Here is a 26,707-nt window from a genome sequence, read left to right as displayed (position 1 = left end):
TTATATCCTCTCTCATACCCCCAGTTACCCCCATACCCCCCCATACCTTTATATATGCTCTCTCATACACCCACAGCTACCCCAATACCCCCCATACCTTTCCTTTACATCCTCTCTCATACCCTCAGCTACCCCAATAGCCCCCATACCTTTCCTTTATATTCTCTCTCATACCCCCAGCTACCCCAATAGCCCCCATACCATGATATATCCTCCCTCATACCCCCACGGATAGCCCCCATACCAATATAGATACTCTTTTATACCCCCACAGCCAGACCAATAGCCCCCATACCTTTATATATCCTCTTTTTTTAACCCCACAGCCACACCAATAGCCCCCCATACCATTATATCCCAAACAGCCACGCCCCCTCAGAAAGGTCTCCCTATTGGCCACAATGTTTCCCCAAAAAATCTACAGCCCCACTACTGCCTGTACTGTTACACAATGCTCACACGTGCACAATAGGAGAACCCCATACCACATATAAATACATTATTCTGGAAAGGCTTCTGGTACAAATAGTAGTAAATAAGTAATAAATATTGCTAATTATGTCCTTTTCTTTGTTTACAAACACCTAGCCTGCATAGTGGGAGTGGCCATCTGCTAACTCAAGGGGCCCCATTCCAGTTCTTGCACCATGGCAACAGAAGAAAAGAAACCCGAAACTGAAGCTTCCAAGACGCAATCCACCCCATCCTCGTCCAATAATCAGAGCAAGGTTGGTATTCTTCTACATGTGGAGCGGCCAAGATGCTTCCAGTAAGGCTTTGGGTGTTACTTTTGTGTGAAATCCAGCAGTTATGGATCATTAATCCTGCTTATAAAGGGTAATGTTAAAGGGGAAATATATCCGCCTCTGGCTTTTTAAATATACCCTTAATATAAAGGGCCTCTTATAGGTGGGTAGTGTAGTAGGGTTATAGGATCCAAAGGGTTACATATTCTTTTCCTACTTAAATATACATCTTAGAAAATTAACTTTTAGTAAGAGGTCCCAAGAATTGGCCATTCTGTAACATACTAAAAGTTAAAGGGGATGTCAACCCAAGATAAAATATTGACTAAAGAAAATGTATTTTCAAGCAACTTCCCAATATCCATTCATTCCCCATTCTCACTGGGTTTATAGTTATGTGTAACTGTCACTGTGTCTGTCCCTTTCCCTTCCCTGCACTGCTGGTTCTGACTCCTGATACAACTCCCCAATACCCATTCATTCCTCATTCTCACTGGGTTTATAGTTATGTGTAACTGTCACTGTGTCTGTCCCTTTCCCTTCCCTGCACTGCTGGTTCTGACTCCTGATACAACTCCCCAATATCCATTCATTCCTCATTCTCACTGGGTTTATAGTTATGTGTAACTGTCACTGTGTCTGTCCCTTTCCCTTCCCTGCACTGCTGGTTCTGACTCCTGATACAACTCCCCAATATCCATTCATCCCTCATTCTCACTGGGTTTATAGTTATGTGTAACTGTCACTGTGTCTGTCCCTTTCCCTTCTCTGCACTGCTGGTTCTGACTCCTGATACAACTCCCCAATATCCATTCATCCCTCATTCTCACTGGGTTTAATAGTTATGTGTAACTGTCACTGTGTCTGTCCCTTTCCCTTCTCTGCACTGCTGGTTCTGACTCCTGATACAACTCCCCAATATCCATTCATTCCTCATTCTCACTGGGTTTATAGTTATGTGTAACTGTCACTGTGTCTGTCCCTTTCCCTTCCCTGCACTGCTGGTTCTGACTCCTGATACAACTCCCCAATACCCATTCATCCCTCATTCTCACTGGGTTTATAGTTATGTGTAACTGTCACTGTGTCTGTCCCTTTCCCTTCCCTGCACTGCTGGTTCTGACTCCTGATACAACTCCCCAATATCCATTCATTCCTCATTCTCACTGGGGTTTATAGTTATGTGTAACTGTCACTGTGTCTGTCCCTTTCCCTTCCCTGCACTGCTGGTTCTGACTCCTGATACAACTCCCCAATATCCATTCATCCCTCATTCTCACTGGGTTTATAGTTATGTGTAACTGTCACTGTGTCTGTCCCTTTCCCTTCTCTGCACTGCTGGTTCTGACTCCTGATACAACTCCCCAATATCCATTCATTCCTCATTCATATACTGAAATATGGCAGTAGATCCTCACCCAGGGTTGGGAGTTTTATGAATTTAAGTTGAATTGTTTCTGGTTTCTCATGAATACGTTCGACTCAACCAACTTTTGGGTACTTTCCAATACGCGGCTCTGATGTTTGTAGAGAGATGAAATATAGGGGGTGGGTGCTGAATGTGACAAATTTCAGGTTTGTGCAGCGGTTACATACAACATGGCTGCCTGCCCTGGGGGCTCCCTGTCACTGTAGGGGGCTGTTTTTTATTTTAAAACTATTGTTTCCCCCAACTCTCTGCCTCAATGTCTGCAAAATACATTTCTGAAATCCCCATTTTTCTCTTCTATTCATAGCCTGCACCAGTAAAGCCAAATTACACGCTAAAGTTCACCCTCGCCGGACACACCAAGGCCGTATCATCTGTAAAATTCAGCCCGAACGGGGAGTGGCTCGCCAGTTCATGTAAGTGACATTCCACCTATCGTTATGTCTTTGCCCTAAAGAAACTACAGTGTCACTTTTTTGTTCTTTTCAGCGGCCGACAAGTTAATCAAAATATGGGGGGCGTACGACGGCAAGTTTGAAAAAACCATATCCGGCCACAAGTTGGTAAGAACCTTTTGTTGTTATTGCTCGCGTCTAGCCGGTGTTGAATTCCTGTAGCACCATATATTTAAATTCCACCAGCGTCTGCTTCGTGTAACATTAAACCCATACTGTTTTGCACCTTATCCCCCCAGCGCCGTGCAGCAGAAGCCAATTAGAGTTTGCATTTGCCAGACACCTCCCCAGGGGCCTCCCTAATTTATAGACGGGCTTGGGGATTTCATGTGTTTTAATTTGGCACTGGTTAAGAAATATAAACCCCCTTAATCAAATCCGATTAGTGAAACTTTTATTTATTTATTCTTTTTATTTTTATATTCAGGGAATATCTGATGTCGCCTGGTCCTCTGACTCCAACCTCCTGGTTTCTGCTTCTGACGATAAAACTCTAAAAATCTGGGACGTGAGCTCGGTGAGGCCTGATTGACTTACCGTTGGGAAGAATATGTTTTTGTGTTTCTTCATTGAGGGGTAAAATGATAACACAGGATACATTCCCTATTTCTCTTACATCATGGGGGACACAGGAACAGCCTAATTGCCTCGTTAATCCAGTGGGCAAACGTGGCCTTGGTAGTAGGCAGAGCCTCTCTAGAGGCTAGGCCTAACCTCCTGTCCACTTAAAAAGCTGAGCCCTGTTGGCTAAGCAAAAGGGTTAAAGAAAAGAGGGAGGAGCAACAGTTATGACATCACTGCAGTGTCCTGCCTCCTGGTAGGAGGAGCCCTTTACCCCACTCTTCCTGTGTCCCCCTAACGACTATAGAGAAAAGGATTTAACGGTGTGTATATAAATCTTCCTTATTGAAGGTGAGTCCATATTACCCACTGCTTCCATCGGAGCTATCAGTGGTGAAACTAGCTATACAGCAGACCCAGCGGTCACGGGGGGCCTGGGTGACAGGGGGGCCGTACTGTGGGGTCTGCTGTATTGCAGTCCCCCCCCCCTCATCCTTTTTTTTTTTTTTTTTAAATAGTTGGGGTCAGGACAGGAGGGACTGTTCTCACCAGGCCCCCTTAGAAGATTTGTTTGCAGGGGTCGGCCACCTTGCCCCTGCACCTTCCCCCCCCCCCCCCCATGTGCAGTTCCGTCAAACACGGGGGATCATTGCCCCCACCACATAATCGTAATGACAAGCAGCCAGGGCAGTGACAAGGGAATGCGGACTAAAGGCTCCTGCCTGGCGCCCCCCAATCGTTAAGTGCCTCTTCTGCCTACCCCTAGTTCCAGCCCTGGCAGGAGAGCCCCGGCACTATGCCCATATATGCCACGGTGGGGCGTTAGGGGCGTATTTCTCAAAACACGAGTTCAAATCCCGAATGGGAAAAATTTGGATTGGAAACGAAAATTTCTGAAGATCGCAAATATAACGAAAATGTGCTTACGAAAAAATCGTATTAGTCACGATAATATCATATTGGCGATCCGAAAGTCACAATTTTTGTACCGAACGATAGTAAACAGCAGCAAAACTGATTTTGTTCATGCTAAAAATACGAAAAAAGTCGTGCAAGGTGCAAAAAATACGATTGGATCGAACGAACGCACCAAGTGTTCGTAGATAAGTAAATGTGCCCCTTAGTATGTCTTATTCTTAGCAACTTTTCAATTGGACGTCATTTTTTTTTTTTTTTTAATTAACTTTTTATTAAACCATATGCTTTCCTCTTCTGCCTCTATCTCACTAATTTGGGTTCATTAACCCCGGAAACTTGTTCTACTATCATTTTTAAAAAACCTATATTTTTTGCCTTTTTTTTTTCTACAGGGAAAATGTTTGAAGACCTTGAAGGGGCACAGTAACTATGTATTCTGCTGTAACTTTAACCCGCAGTCCAACCTCATCGTGTCAGGATCCGTAAGTTGATGAGACTTGAGTTGTTTTTTTTCCCCTCTTGGTTTATATATAGGGCCACTGAACGTTCGTAATACTTCTCCTTACTGCCATGTTGTTTATAAGAGAGAACTGTGACTGCCGCTCACCAATCCCTGAATCTATAATGGCCGAGAAATCTTTTACCTGCCGCCGTTATCATGATGCTTTTGAAATCAGCACAGACTGCTCACGCGTTCAAAGTCCATATGTTATAAATGGGACATAATGACTGCTGGTGATACTGTGGGGGTTCTGAGTTCTGATATCTACTGATCAGTTTAACTTCCAATTAGGGCTTTTAAAGGACAACTAAAACCTCCTACGGAACTAGTAGAGAAACCACAGGCTTTTTGCATAGGGCTTACTGGCCATACCCTTTCCTGGATATCATTGGCATGTTCAGCAGCTCTGGGTATGCCCTATCCCGGGGGTTACGGGAAACAAACACGTTTATAGGATTAATTTATACCATATCCGGAAATCACTTTCTAATGGTTTCTAATTTGACCTTTCTTTTTTTTTTCAGTTTGATGAAAGTGTAAGAATATGGGATGTGAAAACTGGGAAATGCCTGAAGACGTTGCCTGCTCATTCTGACCCCGTCTCTGCTGTAAGCATATTGTACAGGGCATAGATGCACGTAGGCCCATGGCAGCCATTTTTTTTTCTGGCACTGGAAATTCCATGTCCTGGTTTCAATTTTTTAATGCCTTGTGCTGTGCGGTAGCAGGTAAAAAGAACAGCAGATTAGGGAAATGTCCCCAGCATGTGAGGCTTCAGGTGTGGCTTAATAAACTATAGTAGGGTTTCTGTAGCAAACACCCCAGCTGTACCAGTGCAGGAACGGCTGCCCCCGGGGCTACACAGCGGGGTATTTATATAAACTATAGTAGGGTTTCTGTAGCAAACACCCCAGCTGTACCAGTGCAGGGCATTATTATAGTTTAATTACTGGTCTCTTTATGAATCCAGCCTTGTGGAAGACTGAAAAAGAAAGTACGGAGGGTATAAATAAGGATTTGGGCTATGAGCTCTACCCCTTTCAGTTTTACTTTGTTATCCATCTTGGGTAAAGAATGTCAGAGAGCATATTTGCCAGAAAAATAAGAGTACAAAAGGTAGTTCATGAAGGAACTGCTGCTTAGCAGTGTGCATTATGGGTAAATAAACACCGCCAGCTGAGTGCTGCTTATTTCACAGATCTCTTATAACAAGTCCCTGCCCGTGGCTGCTTTAATATAAATTTATAGCGATGCACTCTGTCCCTGTTCCTGTTCAGAATGTCCTAGCATTTATATAAAGGGACACAAACAGCAGAAGTTGTTTTTGGATCCCTGTCACAAGCAATATTTGCCTTAAAGTGATACTGACCCTAAAAAACTACTATTCAAAATGTTAATGGCCGATAAAAGTTCCCTATAGGTCGTGTTGATCGTTGTTTGCTGTTGTTTCGTAAGTAATTCTTAGTTGAATTCCCTATAAACCTGACTGTCCCGTCTCAGATATATAGAAACATTGGGGTAACAGTCACCCCGCTATAGTTCCAGGGGTACCCAGGGCACAAATAAGCACTCACCCCAAATCCCCCCTAACTGGCCTTCAGGCTGGGCCCCCTTAGCCCATAACAAGGTTACAGATATATAGAAACATTGGGGTAACAGTCACCCCGCTATAGTTCCAGGGGTACCCAGGGCACAAATAAGCACTCACCCCAAATCCCCCCCTAACTGGCCTTCAGGCTGGGCCCCCTTAGCCCATAACAAGGTTACAGATACATAGAAACATTGGGGTAACAGTCACCCCGCTATAGTTCCAGGGGTACCCAGGGCACAAATAAGCACTCACCCCAAATCCCCCCCTAACTGGCCTTCAGGCTGGGCACCCTTAGCCCATAACAAGGTTACAGATATATAGAAACATTGGGGTAACAGTCACCCTGCTATAGTTCCAGGGGTACCCAGGGCACCTGCCATATAGCATCTAATGATAAGGGATTTCTGCTGCACAAATATGGCCGCCCCCTCATAGAGGAGCATGGGGGGTTGGATCAGATAGGTAATGTAGAAGCATTGGGCAAATACATTGAAATGGGGGTTGTATAGCCATCTCATTAAGTTAAGGGGCTCTTAACATAAACGATCCAATTGGTCTCCTACTGCACAGTCCTCTGTGTGCAGTAGGAGCCAATCAGAAGCAAGTATGCTCGTTGATGGATGTGTTCCGATGGGGTCCAACTGAGAGAACAGGAGGGATTGCTTATCTTTACAACAGTAAGAAAAAAAGAATATTTATATAATATATTGAATTTATGGATAATCCCTTAATTGGATGACTATACATCCCCATTAACAGCTTTATTGCACGTGGAGCATTCGCTTTGCCACTGCGGTATTGTTAAGCCGTGACAGCTGGACAGGGGTTTTTGCCCCCCTATTCTCCCCCGGCCTAATGATTGCCAATAGACTGAACTCCAAAGGGCGGGGAAGGCCCCGGCTGCCACCCTATCCCCTCTGTTCTCTCACCTCTGCTGTTTTGGTTTCACATTACAGCAAACTGTTTCCAATGGGAAAACACATTCTCACGTTTCTCTTCTATGTCTGGAGAGAATTTTTTTTTTCTTTGCCACAAGGGAATAGAACTCAAGGGTTTCAATCGGCATCTGTCAGGCTCTTTCATATTTACCTCTCTGCCCCTCCCGTTACAGGTGCATTTTAATCGCGACGGTTCCCTCATTGTATCCAGTAGCTACGATGGTTTGTGGTGAGCGACTTTTACCCTTGTTTTGCTGTCCCCCCCCCCCCCCAAACCCTTGCACTAGGGATGCACCAAACCCAGGTTTTCGGGTTCGACCAAACCCCCAAATCCATCGTAAGGGATTGGCTGAATACCGAACCAAATCCTAATTAGAAGGGTTAAATGTCGCACGTGGCGAAACATTTTCCACTTCCGTGTTCACGTGGTGACATTTAACCCTTCCAAATCGGTTTGGCCAGGACCGTGGATTCGGCCGAATACTGAACCTATTCCTGGATTGGGTGCCTCCCTACCTTGCACCCAACTGCCTCTCTTGGGGTGAAACTACTTGGCACATTATACCAGGAAGGTGTCTTTAAAAATAAAAGCCTTGAAGGGTTGGTTCACCTTTTTAGTATGTTATAGAACGGCCAATTATTTACCTTCTTCTAAAGACCCCCAACTTTCAAATGGGGGGGGGGTCACTGACCCCGGCAGCCAAAAAGCAATTGCTCTCTGAGGCTACAGTTCATAATGTAATTTTTATCGTTTTACTGTTCAGATCCTTTCTTCTTCATCTTCCTCCCTGGTTACTAAGGTAACTTGAACCCTAGCAACCAGATAACTGCTATAGTTTCAAACTGGAGTCTTGCTAAACAAAAAGTGAAATGATTAAAAAAAAAAAAACCACATAATAAAAATATGAAGGAAGAATCGATATTTATACACAGTAAAACAAGTGGGAAGAATAAAGCCATTCGCACATTTAATGGCTGTCGTTCCAAAAGGGGTTGTTCACTTTTGAGTTGGATTTTCAGCAGTTATCTGGTTGCTTGGGTCCACTTTACCTTAGCAACCAGGGAATGGTTTGAAAGTGTGACTGATATATGAATAGGGGAGGGGCTGAAAAGAAAGATAAGGAATAAAAAGTAACAATAAAACTGGAGCCTCACAGAGCAATAGGGTTTTTGGTGGCCGGGGTCAGTGACCCCCATTTGAAAGCTGGAAAGAGTGAGAAGGGAAATAATTCAAAAAGTATAAAAAATAAAGACCAATTTAAAAGTTGCTTAGAATTAGCCATTCTATTACATATCAAAAGTGAAATTAATCATTGTGATTGGCACCACCTTATTACACTTTGCCGTTAGTAGAACATTTACTGTACAGATTTTTTCAAAACTTAATAAATTGCATGAACCCCAGCAATAACCTGCCTACAGAGCTTGCACTTCATTTTATACCATCAGCATTCTTTATATCTATTTGCAGTGTTTTATTCCAATTGTAAATGTTTTGTTGCCTTTTAATCTTAGCCGAATATGGGACACAGCCTCAGGACAGTGTTTGAAAACACTCATTGGTACGTGGCTTATTTATTTATTGTTTTGTCCTTATTTATTTTTGTCCAGTTTCATATTTAAACGTAATTCTCCTTTTCATCCTTTTTAGATGACGATAATCCTCCAGTATCTTTTGTGAAGTTTTCTCCCAACGGCAAATACATTTTAGCAGCAACCCTAGACAAGTAAGTAGCACTGCAAAGGCATTACCGACACTGAAAGGATTTTCAACAGCTGTCTGGTTGCTAGGGTCCAATTTAACCTAGCAACCAGGCAGCGGTTTGAAAGCGACAGGAATATAAATAGAGGAGGGCCTAAATAGATGATGATGATGATAATAAGAAGTAACAACACAATTATAGCCGCACAGAGCAATAGTTTTTTGACTGTGACCCCCATTTGAAAGCTGGAAAGAGTCAGAAGAACAAGGCAAATAACTCAAAAACTATAACAAATAATAAAATGAAGACCAATTGAAAACATATTAAGAAAATACTATTCTATAACATAACGAAAGTTAACCTGAAGGCAAATACTGTTTAAATGCAGCCGTACATGGGCTTGACTGGTAATGGCTCTCTACCCAATCGGCCCAATAGCCAAACGGATGGTGAGTGTTCAGTTTGTTTATGCAGAGCTCACTAATGATTAGAACTGCGGAAAGTAAAGAAGAGCTGTAGCTAATCAATATGTAGCCGACGTGGGGGATCGGCAAATAAAATTTCTTGATGGACAGATACCAAAAGTACATGGATCTGCAGGTCATCGTGTATGTACCAATAATGGTACAAAGCTTCAATATTATTGGTCTGCATTGCATTGGTCCCTAGGGGTGCTGTTTAAAGGGGTAGTTCACCTATAAATTAGCTCTTAGTGTGTTGTAGACATTGATACTCTGAGACAATTTTGAATTGGTTGAAATTTTCCCGTTATTTAGCCTCTGTTCAGCAGTTCTCCAGTTTGGAATTTCAGCATCTATCTGGTTGCTATGGTCGTGTTTACCTTAGCAACCAGGCAGTGGTTTGAATGAGAGACAGGATTAGGAATAGGACAGGATATGAATATAAAGATAAGGAATAAAAATGAACCAGAAAATTGTAAGCTCACGAAGCAAAAATTTCCTTTCTGCTGGGGTCAGTGGCCCACGTTTGGAAGATGTACAAGGGAGGCAAATAATTCAAAAACTATACAATAAATAAATAATGAAGGCCAATTGCAAAGTTGCTAGGAATAGGGCACAAATTGAAATTGGTCACAAATCAAACATTCAGGGAGCTGCAATGCTCCTCTTAGAAGCCATTGTCCATTTTTGAGAGATAGCCACTCCCTTCTCACAGTATCTTGGCAAATAGGAATTAGAAAGATCTTTTTGCCCGTTTCTCCTGTTCAAGGTGAGATCCTTATCATGTTACCTGTTTTGTCTTTGCAGTACACTCAAATTGTGGGATTACAGCAAAGGGAAGGTGAGTGTGACTGATGCTCCAGCTGCCAGCACTTTATTTTTACCCCTGAACAAATAGTAATTAGACTTTATTTTGTTCATGAAAAACCACAGAAGACTAGTATTTGCCCCCCCCCCCCCCCAATGCTCTCAGTTATCTTGCTCTAATTGGTTACAAATGTTCCAGTTCTAAAATTAGCCTTAGCTGACTGGTCCTTCTGTGTTTGTTTAATTTTAGCCACATTAGGCTTGGGTTATTTGGGTCCAGTTTGTTCCCTTACTGGATTCCGTTTCCCCGAAGAAAGCTGGCTGTTCCCTTTATAAAGGGATACTGCCATGGTATTTATGGGGCACTTTTTATTTCTAAATGACACTGTTACGCAGAAAATAATTCCCTCTGCCATTTAACCTTTTATTCTTGTACCAACAAATGTATTTGTAGCTGTAATATTGGTGTGTAGGCGCCATCTCAGTGCCTTGTGCCTGAGTCTGAGCTTTCAGCCAGCGCTACACATTAGAACTGCTTTCAGCTAACCTATTGTTTCTCCTACTCCCATGTAACTGGAGGAGTCCCAAGCCGGACTTGGATTTCTTTTTTTATGTGCTTGTTCTACCTCGGTGCCCATGATTGTGCCTTTTCTGTTTCAGTGCCTGAAAACGTACACGTGCCACAAGAATGAGAAGTACTGCATATTTGCTAATTTTTCTGTGACTGGTGGCAAGGTATGTGTCTGTATTAATAATGGGGGTACAGAGTGTATATGGGGGGGTCCCTTTATTTGCTACCCTGGTTCACTTACATTATATAACACAAAGAGAGTGATGGGTAGGTGGGTATGGGCTGTAATAAGTAGTTAATACAGGGTGCCCCCCATCTAGGTTGGTCAGGAGATAGGTCATGGCTGTGGGTAAGGACATTATAAGGGCAGATAGAGGCCTTTTGATGCTAATTGGTGACTAAGTCCCTTTTTAATAAGAATATTTTGCTTTTGCAGTGGATCGTGTCTGGCTCGGAAGATAACTTGGTTTATATCTGGAACCTACAGACTAAGGAGGTGGTGCAGAAATTACAGGGACACACGGGTAAGAATCCATAGAATACCCTCCCTTGCTCTGTTGAGAATATGAATTTGTGTTCTGTTTCGTTGCTGAAATATTTGCAGAACACATTCAAGTTAATGGGGGCTTTTTTTTGGCGGCTACCCGCCCAACTTGGAGTCTGTGGGTATTGTTTTGCGCCAAAACTATTCCGCTTAGATTGTCACTATTACTAAATGAACACTAGGTGGCGCAGTGAAAAGGCAAAAGAAAAGCAATACACAGGTATGGGATCCATTATCCGGAAACCCGTTGTCCAGAAAGTTCCAAATTATGGAAAGCCCATCTCCCATAGACGACTCTATAAGCGAATAATTCATATTTTAAGAATTGATGTCCTTTTTCTCTGTAATAATATAACACTACCAAACCAATCCCATTGGGTTGATTTTATATTTAAATGATTTTTCAGTAGACTTAAGGCATGGAGATCCAAATTACGGAAAGACCCCTTATATGGAAAACCCTAAGTCCTGACTATTCTGAATAAAAGGTCCTATAACTGTATAGTAAAACATGTATCTTACAGCCACCAATTTTACACCAGTTATGGGACCTGTTATCCAGAATGCTTGGGACCTGGGGTTTTCCAGATAAAGGATCTTTCTGTAATTTGGATCTCCATACCTTAAGTTTACTAAAAATCATTTAAAGATTGAATAAACCCAATAGGATTGTTCTGCCCCCAATAAGGGGTAATTATTTCTTAGTTGGGATCAAGTACAGGTACTGTTTTATTATTACAGAGAAAAGGGAATCATTTAACCATGAAATAAACCCAATAGGGCTGTTCTGCCCCCAATAAGGGGTAATTATATCTTAGTTGGGATCAAGTACAGGTACTGTTTTATTATTACAGAGAAAAGGGAATCATTTAACCATTAAATAAACCCAATAGGGCTGTTCTGCCCCAATAAGGGGTAATTATATCTTAGTTGGGATCAAGTACAGGTACTGTTTTATTATTACAGAGAAAAGGGAATCATTTAACCATTAAATAAACCCAATAGGGCTGTTCTGCCCCCAATAAGGGGTAATTATATCTTAGTTGGGATCAAGTACAGGTACTGTTTTATTATTACAGAGAAAAGGGAATCATTTAACCATTAAATAAACCCAATAGGGCTGTTCTGCCCCCAATAAGGGGTAATTATATCTTAGTTGGGATCAAGTACAGGTACTGTTTTATTATTACAGAGAAAAGGGAATCATTTAACCATGAAATAAACCCAATAGGGCTGTTCTGCCCCAATAAGGGGTAATTATATCTTAGTTGGGATCAAGTACAGGTACTGTTTTATTATTACAGAGAAAAGGGAATCATTTAACCATTAAATAAACCCAATAGGGCTGTTCTGCCCCCAATAAGGGGTAATTATATCTTAGTTGGGATCAAGTACAGGTACTGTTTTATTATTACAGAGAAAAGGGAATCATTTAACCATTAAATAAACCCAATAGGGCTGTTCTGCCCCCAATAAGGGGTAATTATATCTTAGTTGGTAGATTCTGCCTAATCCGACTCTTCCTTTTCAATTCCAGATGTGGTGATTTCGACGGCCTGCCACCCAACGGAAAACATCATCGCCTCGGCGGCACTAGAAAACGACAAGACCATCAAATTGTGGAAAAGCGACTGCTAAGAGCATTTCAAGTCCCTATGTGCAGACTGTACCAGCAAACGGAGGGGGGGTAACAATCCTCATACAGGACACGCCAATAATCCTGCGCTGCGGCGGGGAGATTAAAGGAGAAATCAGACCCACTTTTGTTTTTTTTTTTCTTTGCGGGAGGGAACAATTTTATCTTTTTTTTTTTTCTTTTTTTATCCAAAATTCATCGATTTTTCAATGTGGCGTTTGCGTTGCATGCACCTATAGGCAGAAATAACCGTATCGGCCCATTCAGTTCCTTTCCTCTCCTGTGGGGGGCGTCGCCACATCAATTCCTCTTCTCAAATGTGACATTTTTTGTTTTTTTTTTCTTCATTTTTCAAATTTTTCTTTAAAACAATTGCTGTCACAATTCTGCGCAGTCTTCCTCATCTCTCTTCCTGGGTGCACGTTTCACAGTCAGGCTTTAAAGGGTATGTAAACCCAAAAACGACAATTTTTTTTTGCGTAATTAAAAAAAAAAAAAAGTTAATTGTGTTCATTATTTTTTTTATTTTTATTTTTGGCTGTTTTTGTGACCAAATAATCCACCCGCAGTTTAAAAAAAAAAACAAAAAAAAGCAAAGTTTTTCATATTCCGTAGCTGCGCAGAAGGGACACGCCCCTTTTGTGTTTTTATCGTTGTATAGATTTATTTTTTTCCTTCTGTTGCAGGTTTTTATTGCGTTTTTCTCTCGCCCGACCCCATTGCAGTTGCCATTTTGGATTGTAATTAACCCATTACTTTCAATTCTGCCAGGGTGTTTTTGGGGGGGAGGGGCAAAGGGGAAGGGGGCGGGACTGGCACGAAGCAGTTTTGACATTTTCGAACCCATTGTAAAATTTCAATGTTAAAAAGAAGCTTTTTTTTGTATTTTGAAAAATCATAGTATTGTTATTTGCTTCTGCCTCGTGTCTGTATTTCCTTCAGCTTTTTATATATATATATATTTTGTCACCTTTTTACATTTTTTTTATTTTTGGGGGGGAGCGGGGGGGGGAGCCCTGAACGGTAATAAAGAGGTGGATTTGTTAAAATATTCAGCAGTGGATATTTTATAATAGTGACTCCAAACTCCGCCCCTTTCCTTCATCTCCCTCTTTCCAGATTAAAGGGGTTGTTCACCTGTGATATTCCGAGACAATTTGCAATTGGTCTTCATTTTTTTATTTGTAGTTTTGTCATTATTTCACCTTTTTGTTCAGCAGCTTTCCCGTTTGGAATATCAGCAGCTGGTTGCTAGGGTCCAAATTACCCTAGTAACCAGGGAGTGGTTTGAAAGAGATGGGAATATGAATAGGGGAGGGGCTGAATAGAAAGATAAGGAATAAAAAGTAACAATAACAATAAAACTGGAGCCTCACAGAGCAATAGGGTTTGGCTGCCGGGGTCAGTTATCCTGTTGCTAGGGCTCAAATTACCTTAGCAACCAGGGAGTGGTTGGGATGTGAGACTGGTATATGAATAGGGGAGGGGCTGAATAGAAAGATAAGGAATAAAAAGTAACAATAACAATAAAACTGGAGCCTCACAGAGCAATAGGGTTTGGCTGCCGGGGTCAGTGACCCCCATTTGAAAGCTGCAAAGAGTTAAAAAAAAGATGGCAAATAATTAAAAAAAACTTTGCTAAATAATAAATGAAGACCAATTGAAAAGTTGCTTAGAATTGGGTATTATATAACATACTTTTTGTTCAGCAGCTCTCTAGTTTGGGTTTTCAGCAGCTATCTGGTTGCTAGGGCCCAAATTACCTTAGCAACCAGGGAGTGGTTTGAAAGAGAGATAGGTATATGAATAGGGGAGGGGCTGAATAGAACAATAAGTAATAAAAAGTAACAATAAAACTGGACTCAGAGCAATAGGTTTTGGCTGCCGGGGTCAGTTATCCTGTTGCTAGGGCTCAAATTACCTTAGCAACCAGGGAGTGGTTTGGATGAGAGGCTGGTATATGAATAGGGGAGGGGCTGAATAGAAAGATAAGGAATAAAAAGTAACAATAACAATAAAACTGGACCCTCAGAGCAATAGGGTTTGGCTGCTGGGGTCAGTGACCCCCATTTGACAGCTGGAAAGAGTCAGGAGAAGAAGGCAGCAAATAATGAAGACCAATTGAAAAGTTGCTTCTATGACATACTAAAAGTTAATTGAAAGGTGAACCATCCCTAATAGTTTGGGCAAAAGGGACTCTGGGAAATTTTGTTTTGTTATTATTAGGGATGCACTGAACCCACTTTTTTGGGTTTGGCTGAACCCCTGAACCCGCCATGATGGATTCTGCCGAGCCAAATCCTGGTTTTTATTAATATCAATGATTCGAGAGATATTGGGAGTCTCTAACTGCTTTAATAGAATTAATTTGTAGCAGTAGCGCCACCTGCTGTTCATTGTGGCTACAGCCGACTATAAATAATTGGGAAACCTCAGCCCGCCTATACTTCATTCTCTGATCAGAGCCGCATCACAAAACGTTTCTTTTCTCGGTAAAATCGGTTTCCAGACTGTAACCATTGGGGCAAAATGAGCAGTGGGTGGTATTTGTGTTTAAAAAATAATCTTGAAAAGTAGAAGAGAAAAATAAGGGTAATTGCAAAAGTGCTCAGAAGAGCAGCCGGAACAATTCAGGTCTTTGAGTGTTTATTGCCCTTAGCGGTGTTTGTTTTCGAACTGACGGCGGGAAGGGGCCGCCTCCTGTTACTCCAGTAAGTGCCCCTAGGTGGCCGTACACTAAAATCTGCTCATTAGGCGCCTCCTAAAGGGGGCGATATTGAGCCAATTGGTCATGTAGCCCTAGGGCGGAACAATGATGGGGTATAAGAACTGTTGTGAACAAGCCCAGGTTTTCCACAATCGGGGGGGGGGAAGCAATCCTGCCCGACTGGTAAATTGGTCAGGGGGGGCCCCCATACTCGGGCAGCTTAGGAGACATATTGGATAAATGGGAAAAACACTAATTTTACAGGCAATTATGATTAATATACGGTGCTGGTTGTGTAACAATGGCCCCTTTATTGGAGCTCCCTATAGATCCTCTCAGGTCCCTGTCTGGGTTTCAAATGAGGGGTGGGCGTGTCTTAACGGTCCCTGCTAGAAGCACAGTAGGAAGGGGAGAGCCAATCACAGCCCTGCAGTCACACAAGCACAGACAGGCTTCAGTTCCCTATCAGGTCAGCCTAGCTGCTGATTGGTTCCTATCCTACAGTGCTGCCAGCCCCCCTGCAAATCAAGAGAATTCAGCCAGCAGGAAGTGGAACAGATGGGCGGGGCTAGTGGGGTTTTGGGGGAATTTCTCAATAAATCAGTCCGAAACACAACTTTTTTAAGCTCAATCCTTCTATCTCTAGAGGAGCACAATACCCTGGTACATTCGTCATTTTATATCTGCCCGTGTAAGCCCGCCTTTACTGCAGTGACACAAGGCTTTCCTCTCCCCACTAACTTCAATTTGAAATTGAGACATCGCTAACAGGAGCTCCCCGAAACCTATTAGATGGGTTCACTGTACCTTTAACCCTTTGCCTGCCCATGAAGCAGATTACCCCCCCCCCCCCCATACTACTAATCCATTGAAGTAGAATTTGCTCAATATGCTAAAATAGAGATTAAAGGAGAAGTAAAGTGTAATAAAGATGGAGGCTAAAATCCTGCATATGATGTTTCGGGGGTTCTGTATGAGCCCAAGGCCCCCACAGGCAGGGAAGATCCGTACCTCGGGAGATGCCCCCCATTAGCTTCCCACCTTCTGTTGTTAGCTGCCCCCCAGTGATTCTAGTTGGTTATTACAGCCGGGGTACTTTATGCTGGGGGTTACTTTATTGCCCCCCCTAATGCACAGTATTGAACATTTTGCCATATTTCTGTACTGAGTTTGTGTCTATGCAGAGAGCCAGTGCAGGGGGTACCAGAGAGCCCCCAAAACATGGCTGTGGGGCAGAATGTACCCCAGGCCGGTGCATTTTTTTTAAAAAAAAGAGGGGTGCCAGTCTGGGCTGACAGTTAGAATCACTGGGTGTGTTTCCTATTAAAGGGTAACTCCACTCAAATAGAAATGTGTAACAAATATGGGGGGGGGGCACAGCCTAAAGTCAAAGGGCCACGAGCAGCTCCTGGGCTGGCAGTTGGGAAAGCACTGCCCTAGCCCAGCTTATGTAGGCGTTTTCTTTCCAGCCTGGCGCTTTAACCGACGTCTGGTTGTCAGGGTCAGCGACCCCTGCAAAAAAAAGCCAGAAGCCAAAGGGCCACGAGCAGCTCCTGGGCTGGCAGTTGGGAAAGCACCACCCTAGCCCAGCTTATGTAGGCATTTTCTTTCCAGCCTGGCGCTTTAATCGACGCCTGGTTGTCACGGGCAGCGACCCCTGCAAAGAAAAAAGCTAAAAGTCAAAGGGCCACGTGCAGCTCCTGGGCTGGCAGTTGGGAAAGTACTGCCCTAGCCCAGCTTATGTAGGCGATTTCTTTCCAGCCTGGCGCTTTAACCGGCGTCTGGTTGTCAGGGCCAGTGACTCCCTGCAACGACAAAAAAAACCCTAAAAAATATTGACTGCATGACTTCAGCTTTCTATTTTATATCTAATCGTTTTAGGCCTCATTCATCTTCCCCTCAGCTTTCCAAAAAATAGCCTGGTTGCTATGCTACGTACACCCTAGCAACTGAAACTCTTACCCAGAGAGTGACTTAACAAAAATCAATGGCAAACTATTTTGTCAGTACTCGCAGTATTACTATTATTATACAGTATCATACAGTACCAGTCACTGCAGGGCGGCGGCCATTTTGTTGGAGGGCAAACCACGGAAGCCGCGGCGGCCATTCTGTTGGAAGTTATTAAACCTTTGAAAAAAACATGGTTAGAGATGCCACGAAGTAGGTGGCGATGCCTTAACCGTATATGTGTTGTAAAGGCCACTGGGACCTCTTCCATCCTTGTCAAGGGGAGTGCTAACCTTCTCTCCTTTCATACAACACAAAGCTAATTGCTCCTCCGAAGCCTATATATACCCCGGGATAAAAGGAATATTTCTCATTGGGGTGACAAAAATAAAATTATATATTTAGGCCCTGCTATTCTCTGTTCCTTTGCAAACTACACTGTTTTGGTTTATTTTTTACCAATTTAGGGTTATTACGCTTTAAACCTTCTAATTTTTTATTTTTATGCTACTTATTAACGTATTCAGAAAGTTAAACCAATCCCGGATAAGGAGGCGGGGTCGAGCGGGACGTAGAACTGCTGATAGGGATAGAGAGAGGGCTGCCAGAGAGTGGGAAGGTGGGAAGGGGCCGCCTCCCATTACTCCAATAAGGGCCCCTAGGTGGCCATACACTATAAGATCTGCTCATTAGGTGCCTCCTAAAGGGGGCGATATTGTGCCAATCCCATCATTTGGCCCTAGGGCGGAACGATCACATTACAATGATGGGTATACAAGCTGTCGAAGTATCAATAAGCCAATGTGACCCTCAATCTGATGGAAAAATCATTCCTGCCCCATTGATATATTGATCAGGTCGGCCCAATGGAGGGCCCCATACACAGGCAGATAATATCTGCCCCTGTAAGCCCGCCTATACTGCAGCGATCAGCTGAGGATTTCCTTTATCATCATGTGAATAATGTTGCCGGCCATTGTAACCGATCCAGGGCTAAAGGGTTAGGGACTGGGCACGTGCAGTAGGAGAGCCTTTTGCTGCTGTTAGCCAATAGTAGAGTAGTAACGGTATTTCCTATGTGGAGCCATTTTATTGGTGTAAAGCAGTGCTGTCCAACTTCTGTTGTACCGAGGGCCGGAATTTTTCCGACCTACGTGGTGGAGGGCCGATAATGGAAGCCAGTTTTGACCACTCCCCTTTTTGAAACCGCACCCACTTGAAACCACACCCATGTTATCACATGACCATACCCATATTAATGGTTGTAGTACAGCAAAAACCTGCCATACTCTGCCTGCCCCACCCTGCCTGTGTGTGTGCCATACTCTGCCTTCCCTACCCTGCCTGTGTGTGCCATACTCTGCCTTCCCTACCCTGCCTGTGTGTGCCATACTCTGCCTGCCCTACCCTGCCTGTGTGTGCCATACTCTGCCTTCCCTACCCTGCCTGTGTGTGCCATACTCTGCCTTCCCTACCCTGCCTGTGTGTGCCATACTCTGCCTTCCCTACCCTGCCTGTATGTGCCATACTCTGCCTTCCCTACCCTGCCTGTGTGTGCCATACTCTGCCTTCCCTACCCTGCCTGTGTGTGCCATACTCTGCCTTCCCTACCCTGCCTGTATGTGCCATACTCTGCCTTCCCTACCCTGCCTGTGTGTGCCATACTCTGCCTTCCCTACCCTGCCTGTGTGTGCCATACTCTGCCTTCCCTACCCTGCCTGCGTGTGCCATACTTTCACTGTGTGTGCCATTCTTGGCTGGTTTGTGCCAAACTTGGCCTGTGTGTGCCATACTCTGCCTGCCCTACTCTGCCTGTGTGTGCCATACTCTGCTTGCCCTATGCTGCCTGTGTGTATGGCACACACAGCCTACAGTGACACAATGCTGGCACTGCTCCTACAGTCTGCACAATAAATATATATTAAAAAACTTTTTAATTGCAGTACCACCTCAGTATATGTTCTTTTTGTAGTATGCAGGGATTATTTGTGGGTTTCTACTGCTCCTGAGGTGTGAACAGGGGAACAATGTGGGTGATTACAGCCTGAGCCTGAGGTGTGAACACTGCAGGGGGTGAACAATGCAGAGATTAAAAGGTGTGAAAAACACACGGGATTACATGTTTAAACAATACAGCCTGATTACAGCCTGAATCTGAGGTGAGAACCATGCAGGGGGGGCAGTTAATCTCAGTACTGATACCATTTAAATCTTACATAAAGGTAAGCCATCAAAGCAGCCAGACAGGTGGGGGGCCACACAGAGGGGGGTCGCGGGCCGCCAGTTGGACAGCACTGGTGTAAAGGATAAAAAAGATTTGAATACAAGACTTTCCTCTGTAATAAAGATGGAGGCTAAAATCCTGCATATGATGTTTCGGGGGTTCTGTATGAGCCCAAGGCCCCCACAGGCAGGGAAGATCCGTACCTCGGGAGATGCCCCCCCACTAGCTTCCCACCTTCTGTTGTTAGCTGCCCCCCAGTGATTCTAGTTGGTTATTACAGCCGGGGTACTTTATGCTGGGGGTTACTTTATTGCCCCCCCTAATGCACAGTATTGAACATTTTGCCATATTTCTATGTGTCTATGCAGAGAGCCAGTGCAGGGGGTACCAGAGAGCCCCCAAAACATGGCTGTGGGGCAGAATGTACCCCAGGCCGGTGCATATTTTTTTTTAAAAAAAAGAGGGGTGCCAGTCTGGGCTGACAGTTAGAATCACTGGGCGTGTTTCCTATTAAAGGGTAACTCTGCTCAAATAGAAATGGGTAACAAATATGGGGGGGGCACAGCCTAAAGTCAAAGGGCCACGAGCAGCTCCTGGGCTGGCAGTTAGTAGAGCACTTCCCTAGCCCAGCTTATGTAGGCGTTTTCTTTCCAGCCTGGCGCTTTAATCGACATCTGGTTGTCAGGGTCAACGACCCCTGCAAATTAAAGCCAAAAGCCAAAGGGCCACGTGCAGCTCCTGGGCTGGCAGTTGGGAAAGCACTGCCCTAGCCCAGCTTATGTAGGCATTTTCTTTCCAGCCTGGCGCTTTAATCGACGCCTGGTTGTCACGGGCAGCGACCCCATGCAAAGAAAAAAGCCAAAAGTCAAAGGGCCACGTGCAGCTCCTGGGCTGGCAGTTGGGAAAGCACTGCCCTAGCCCAGCTTATGTAGGTGTTTTCTTTCCAGCCTGGCGCTTTAACCAACATCTGGTTGTCAGGGTCAGCGACCCCCTACAACGACAAAACCCCCCCCAAAAAAATATTGACTGCATGACTTCATCTTTCTATTTTATATGTAATCGTTTTAGGCCTCATTCATCTTCCCCTCAGCTTTTCAAAAAAAAAAAAAAATAGCCTGGTTGCTATGCTACGTACACCCTAGCAACTGAAACTCTTACCCAGAGAGTGACTGAACAAAAATCAATGGCAAACTATTTTGTCAGTACTCGCAATATTACTATTATTATACAGTATCATACAGTACCAGTCACTGCAGGGCGGCGGCCATTTTGTTGGAGGGCAAAGAACGGAAGCCGCGGCGGCCATTCTGTTGGAAGTGATTAAACCTTTGAAAAAAACATGGTTAGAGATGCCACGAAGTAGGTGGCGATGCCTTAACCGTATATGTGTTGTAAAGGCCACTGGGACCTCTTCCATCCTTGTCAAGGGGAGTGCTAACCTTCTCTCCTTTCATACAACACGAGCAAAGCCGTTGCTCCAAAGCCTATTTATACCCCCGTATCAAAGCAACATTCTTATTGGTGCGACAGAAACTGCATTATATACGTAAGCCCTACTATTCTCTTTCCCTTTCCAAATTACGCTGTTGTGGTTTATTTTTGCCAATTTCGGGTTTTTACGCTTTAAACCTTCTTATTTCGATTGAAAGCTGCGGATTAACGTATTCAGAGCGTTAAACCAATGGCGGAGGAGGAGGAGGGGCCGAGCGGAACGTAGAGAAGCTGAGGCGGATAGAGAGAAGGCTGCCGGGGAGTAACTAATACAGTAACGAATAAAGTAACTAATAAAGGCCTCCCCCCACACACTGTGCTTGTCAGGGGCAGCCACGAATCGGTGCTGCGTGGATTTGTCGCTGCTTAACGTTGGGCAGCTGTACAGACTCCGCCATATTGAGGTGGAGTTCAATGCGCATGCGTAAAAGTAATTCAGTTTAATGCGCACTCTGCTGGTAATGTGCTGTAACTGCGCCTTTACCTGCCCAGCCATCTTATATGGAGCCTGTGAGTGTATGGGGGGCAGGTAAGTGACTATAATCTGTTCTAAGTGTTGTGTATTGTGCTTTCTGAAGGATGCTGATATTTACAAATGGGTGGAAGCTGTCATATTGTTTAAAATGTAAAAAAAAAGCTTATGGTGTGCCCAAAACTTTCCTATTTGTATTTATACATATGGGTAGGGGGTGCCATAGTGTTTCCCTTAGACAGTACAGTATGGGGGTACAGCTTATTGTGTGCCCAGAACATTCCTTCTCTGTATATTTGTATTTATACATATGGGAGGGAGGTGCCATAGTGTTTCCCTTAGACAGTACAGTAGGGGGTACAGCTTATTGTGTGCCCAGAACATTCCTTCTCTGTATATTTGTATTTATACATATGGGTAGGAGGTGCCATAGTGTTTCCCTTAGACAGTACAGTATGGGGGTACAGCTTATTGTGTGCCCAGAACATTCCTTCTCTGTATATTTGTATTTATACATATGGGAGGGAGGTGCCATAGTGTTTCCCTTAGACAGTACAGTATGGGGGTACAGCTTATTGTGTGCCCAGAACATTCCTTCTCTGTATATTTGTATTTATACATATGGGTAGGAGGTGCCATAGTGTTTCCCTTAGACAGTACAGTATGGGGGTACAGCTTATTGTGTGCCCAGAACATTCCTTCTCTGTATATTTGTATTTATACATATGGGAGGGAGGTGCCATAGTGTTTCCCTTAGACAGTACAGTATGGGGGTACAGCTTATTGTGTGCCCAGAGCATTCCTTCTCTGTATATTTGTATTTATACATATGGGAGGGAGGTGCCATAGTGTTTCCCTTAGACAGTACAGTATGGGGGTACAGCTTATTGTGTGCCCAGAACATTCCCTCTCTGTATATTTGTATTTATACATATGGGAGGGAGGTGCCATAGTGTTTGCCAGTTACTGGCTATTGGTTACAGGGGCTGGTGGGAGGGAGGGTGCAGGCTGGGTGTGGGTGAGGGTCATGCTCTGGGCGCAGGGGGATAGGAATCTCTCAGACAGCGGATCAGGCGCATTAGAAGTTAATACAAATCTTGGGCAGGGATAAAGGGCCCCGGGAGCAGATTAACCAATGGCTTTAGGGCTGGAGGCAGAGACTCGGCGCAGTGAGAGGGGCAGTAAGGAGATTTGTGCAGCAGAGCCGCTTAGCAACTGTCTCATTTATTGGGTTTGGAGCTGCAGCCCTTGTGGGTCTCGTGCCTGAACCTGGGGCAGAACCAGTATATAGAAATATATGGGGCAGAACCAGTATATAGAAATATATGGGGCAGAACCAGTATATAGAAATATATGGGGGCAGAAGACAGCAGTATTATAGAAATATGATGTTCCACAACCCGATGTGACTATCAAACTATGGCGGGCAGAACCCAAGGTGTCTTATAGAAAACTATGGCGCTCAGAGAACCGAAGTAACATACTACACGATACGGCAGGACGAGAAACCACAGTATAGTAGGTGCGCGACCAGTATATAGAAAATATAATGCGGGAGTCAAGAACCTTTTAGTATGAAAATTATGGGGCAGAACCAGGTACTATAGAATATATATGCGGGCAGAACCGAGCTCGTGTACTAGACATATATTGGGCAAGACCCAGTTATATAGAAATATATGGGGAGAACCGCAGTAATAGACATAGGCTATGGGGCAAACCAGTATATTAGAAATATATGGGCTAGAACCCAGTATAATACAGACATATATGCGGGCCAGAAACCCAGTATTATAGATGAATACATAAGCTAGGGCGAACCAGTACGTCTAGAAAATAATATGGAGCAGAACCCCCGAAGTACTATACACATACGCAGCGAGTCAAGATACCAGTATATACACAGACGCGGGCAAGAAACCCCAGTATATAAGAAATAATAATGCGGGCAAGAACCAGTAGGTATAGAGAATATATGGGGCAAACCAGTAATAGAAGACTATATGGGGCAGAGAACCAGTCATATAGAACATATATTGGGCAGAACAAAGTATAATAGACATATATAAGGGCAGAGAACCAGTATATAGAGCATATATGGCCGGCGCAGAAAAACACAGATTATACTAGAGAATATCATTGGGGGCAGAACCCTGTTTGAACACACCGGATACCCCGGCTTAGAGCCTATCACGTATATACCCACATATACTGGAGGGCCAGAACACGATGCCCACACGTTCATAGGAGCTCTGGGGGCTAACAAGTATACGTGGAGAAACCCCGGACTTAGATATACGCTTTATATGGGCTCATCACACATAGCCCCCAACTCATAATAGTACACCATATACGATCACTATGTTGGCAGGACCACCACAGTACAGTTTACACAGTAATAGTGGGCGAGGGCCAGTACTTATGATACAAATATATGGGGCAGAACCTATATATACACATACTATGGGGCAGCAACCTCGAGTACATACACGTATATGCGGGCAGGCAAGAGAAAACCAGATCTACACATCATCGGCAGGCAGAAACCGAGATATGGTACACATTCGGGGTCAGAACTTACCGAATCCGGCGGTATACCAGCATAAATCTATGGACGTGCTCTCACAACCTCAGTGATAACCCACAACATAAGATGGGGACAGAACCGAGGATATACTATGACACACTTCGGCCGCTAGCAAACCATATACACGATTAGATATGGGGCAGAAATACCAGCATTATATATATCATACGGCAGAACCAAGTTACCATAACACCATATATGTGGACAGAACCTTAGTACTATACACATATAGTGGGGCAGAACCAGTACAAATACACCAGAACCTATACGCGGGCCACGATAACCAATACTATACACATATATGGGCAGAAACCACCCTATACTAATAACACATACGGGCAGAACTAGTATTAACATATATGCGGCCAACAGAAAATCCGATGCTGCGCAGGTTTATATACACACATTATGTTATGGGCGACGAACCCAGTACTGTACACATACGGCGCAGTAAAACCTAGTACTACCACACATATATGGGCAAACCAGCTTATTATACGACACATACGGGCAGAACCAGTATATACACATACGGCAGAACCATTAAATACAGCATTTATATGGCAGAACCAGTATTACCCAATAATGGGCAGAAACCAGTATATAGACCAATATATGCGGCGAACTAATATATAAATATATGGGCAGAACCTATATATTAACATATGGGGCAGAACCAGTAATGTATACACAGTAATATGGCCGGCCAGAATCCACAGTCCTATACACATTATGTATTGGGCAGAACTAATATATAGAAAATACTATGGCGCGCCCCAGAACCCAGTATACCTAGCACATTATATGGCGGATTAGAACGTATATAGACATATATGGGGTAGCAACCAATATAAGACATATATGGCGGCAGAACAGTATATTAGGACATATATGGGGAACAGAACCAGTATATAACATAATTATGGGGCAGAACCAGTATATGACATATATTGGCGGCCAGCGAAACAATAATATAGCCACATTATATGAAGGCTGAGAACCAGCCTATATAGACATATATATGGGGAACAGAACCAGTATATAGAGCATTATATGGGCAGAATTACCGTATATTAGCAACATTATGCCGGGACAGGAACCAGTATATTAGACATATATGCGGGCCAGAACCAGTATATAGACATATATGGTCAGAACCAGTCATAGACCATACTATGGGTTGCAGAGACAGAGTATCATAGACTATTTATAATGGGCAAAACAGGCTATATAACCATATATGGGGCAGAACCCATGTATATACACTATTATATGGGCGCAAACCAGTATTATAGCACACCTACTATGCGGGGGCAGAACCCAGTATCACTAGACAATATACTCGGCGCAGAACCAATTTATATAGGACATATATGCGGCAGAACCCAGTAGTAATAGGACAATCCATGGCGCCAAAGAACAGGTAATATAAGACAGTATATGCGTCCCAGAGAACCCCAGTATTACTAGACCACTATACTGGGCCAGAGACCGCGATAATATAGACATATATGAGGCAGAAACCGAAGTAAGTGAGTACACATATATGGAGTGAAAGAACCAGTGGAGTCCATTATACTACACTATTCATGGCGCCAGACACCGAGTTAGATAGTAACTAGACGAGATATATGGGTCGCAGAAACCAAAGTAATCCAGTAGACATATACCTTGGACCTTGGCGGCCCGTAGTGAGATAACTCAGAGAGTAGATATGACATGAGTGGGGCCAGAGAAGCCGAAGAGTACCTGAGACACATACCTCATGGGGTGAAAAGATATGACCACGGCTATATCATCAGACAATATGTCACTGAAGGAGAACCAGTTACCAATAATATTCCTACACAGTAGTAGAGGGAAGAAGCGCAGGGGATTAGTAGAAAAACAGTGACTGGTCCCATGTGCGGTCAGAATTGCACCTTAATACTACACCAAAGTATGGAGCGGATATAAGGTCATATATAGACATATATGGGGCGAGAACTCTGAGTATATACACAGACTTATGGGCAGAGAATACCGCTGGAGTATATACAACAAATGGCGGTCAGAACCATATATAGACACCTATATGGGCGAACCAGTATATCACATATATGGGGCAGAACCAGCTATATACAATCATATTATGCGGGAAGCAACCCGAGTATATACGACACATAGGGGCAAGAAACACGAGATATATAGAGGCATATATGGGCAGAACCAGTACTATACCAGCATAATATGGCTGGAAGAACAGTTATAACACACATATGGGCCAAGAGTGTACCTGGCTAGTATATTAGATCTATATATCGGTGCAAGAGACCACTATATACACATACGGCGCAGAGGCGGTAGCTTTCTGTGGCTGTGATTCGTCTGACTGGCAGGCATCCTTCTCTCACTAATCCTTATGGTTCCCGGCG

At 43.7% G+C, this 26,707-nt stretch overlaps 1 protein-coding gene and 2 non-coding genes across 3 annotated transcripts; 1 reads left to right on the top strand and 2 right to left on the bottom strand.

Moving 5' to 3' along the window:
- Nucleotides 1-604: 604 nt before the first annotated feature.
- On the top strand, nt 605-13,434 carry wdr5 (WD repeat domain 5; the record flags this gene model as incomplete). Its single annotated transcript, NM_001011411.2, is given in 13 exon segments — nt 605-728; nt 2,483-2,591; nt 2,665-2,738; nt 3,058-3,147; nt 4,502-4,591; nt 5,136-5,219; nt 7,314-7,369; nt 8,656-8,702; nt 8,792-8,867; nt 10,112-10,145; nt 10,772-10,846; nt 11,119-11,206; nt 12,764-13,434. Coding segments are annotated over 13 exon segments (1,005 nt in total). The 3' UTR covers nt 12,865-13,434.
- A 4,270-nt stretch (nt 13,435-17,704) lies between these two features.
- Nucleotides 17,705-17,834, bottom strand: LOC116407420. The gene has a single exon (XR_004220326.1). It is a non-coding gene; the product is annotated as a U6atac minor spliceosomal RNA (small nuclear RNA).
- Nucleotides 17,835-21,074: 3,240 nt separating this feature from the next.
- LOC116407419 lies at nt 21,075-21,204 on the bottom strand. Its single transcript, XR_004220325.1, has one exon. It is a non-coding gene; the product is annotated as a U6atac minor spliceosomal RNA (small nuclear RNA).
- Between the last annotated feature and the right edge of the window lie 5,503 nt (nt 21,205-26,707).

The sequence above is a fragment of the Xenopus tropicalis genome, chromosome 8 (genome assembly GCF_000004195.4).
Source record: "Xenopus tropicalis strain Nigerian chromosome 8, UCB_Xtro_10.0, whole genome shotgun sequence".
Taxonomy (NCBI): Eukaryota; Metazoa; Chordata; class Amphibia; order Anura; family Pipidae; genus Xenopus; species Xenopus tropicalis.
Note: the sequence above shows the minus strand (reverse complement) of the source record. Positions and strands in the feature narration are given on the sequence as shown.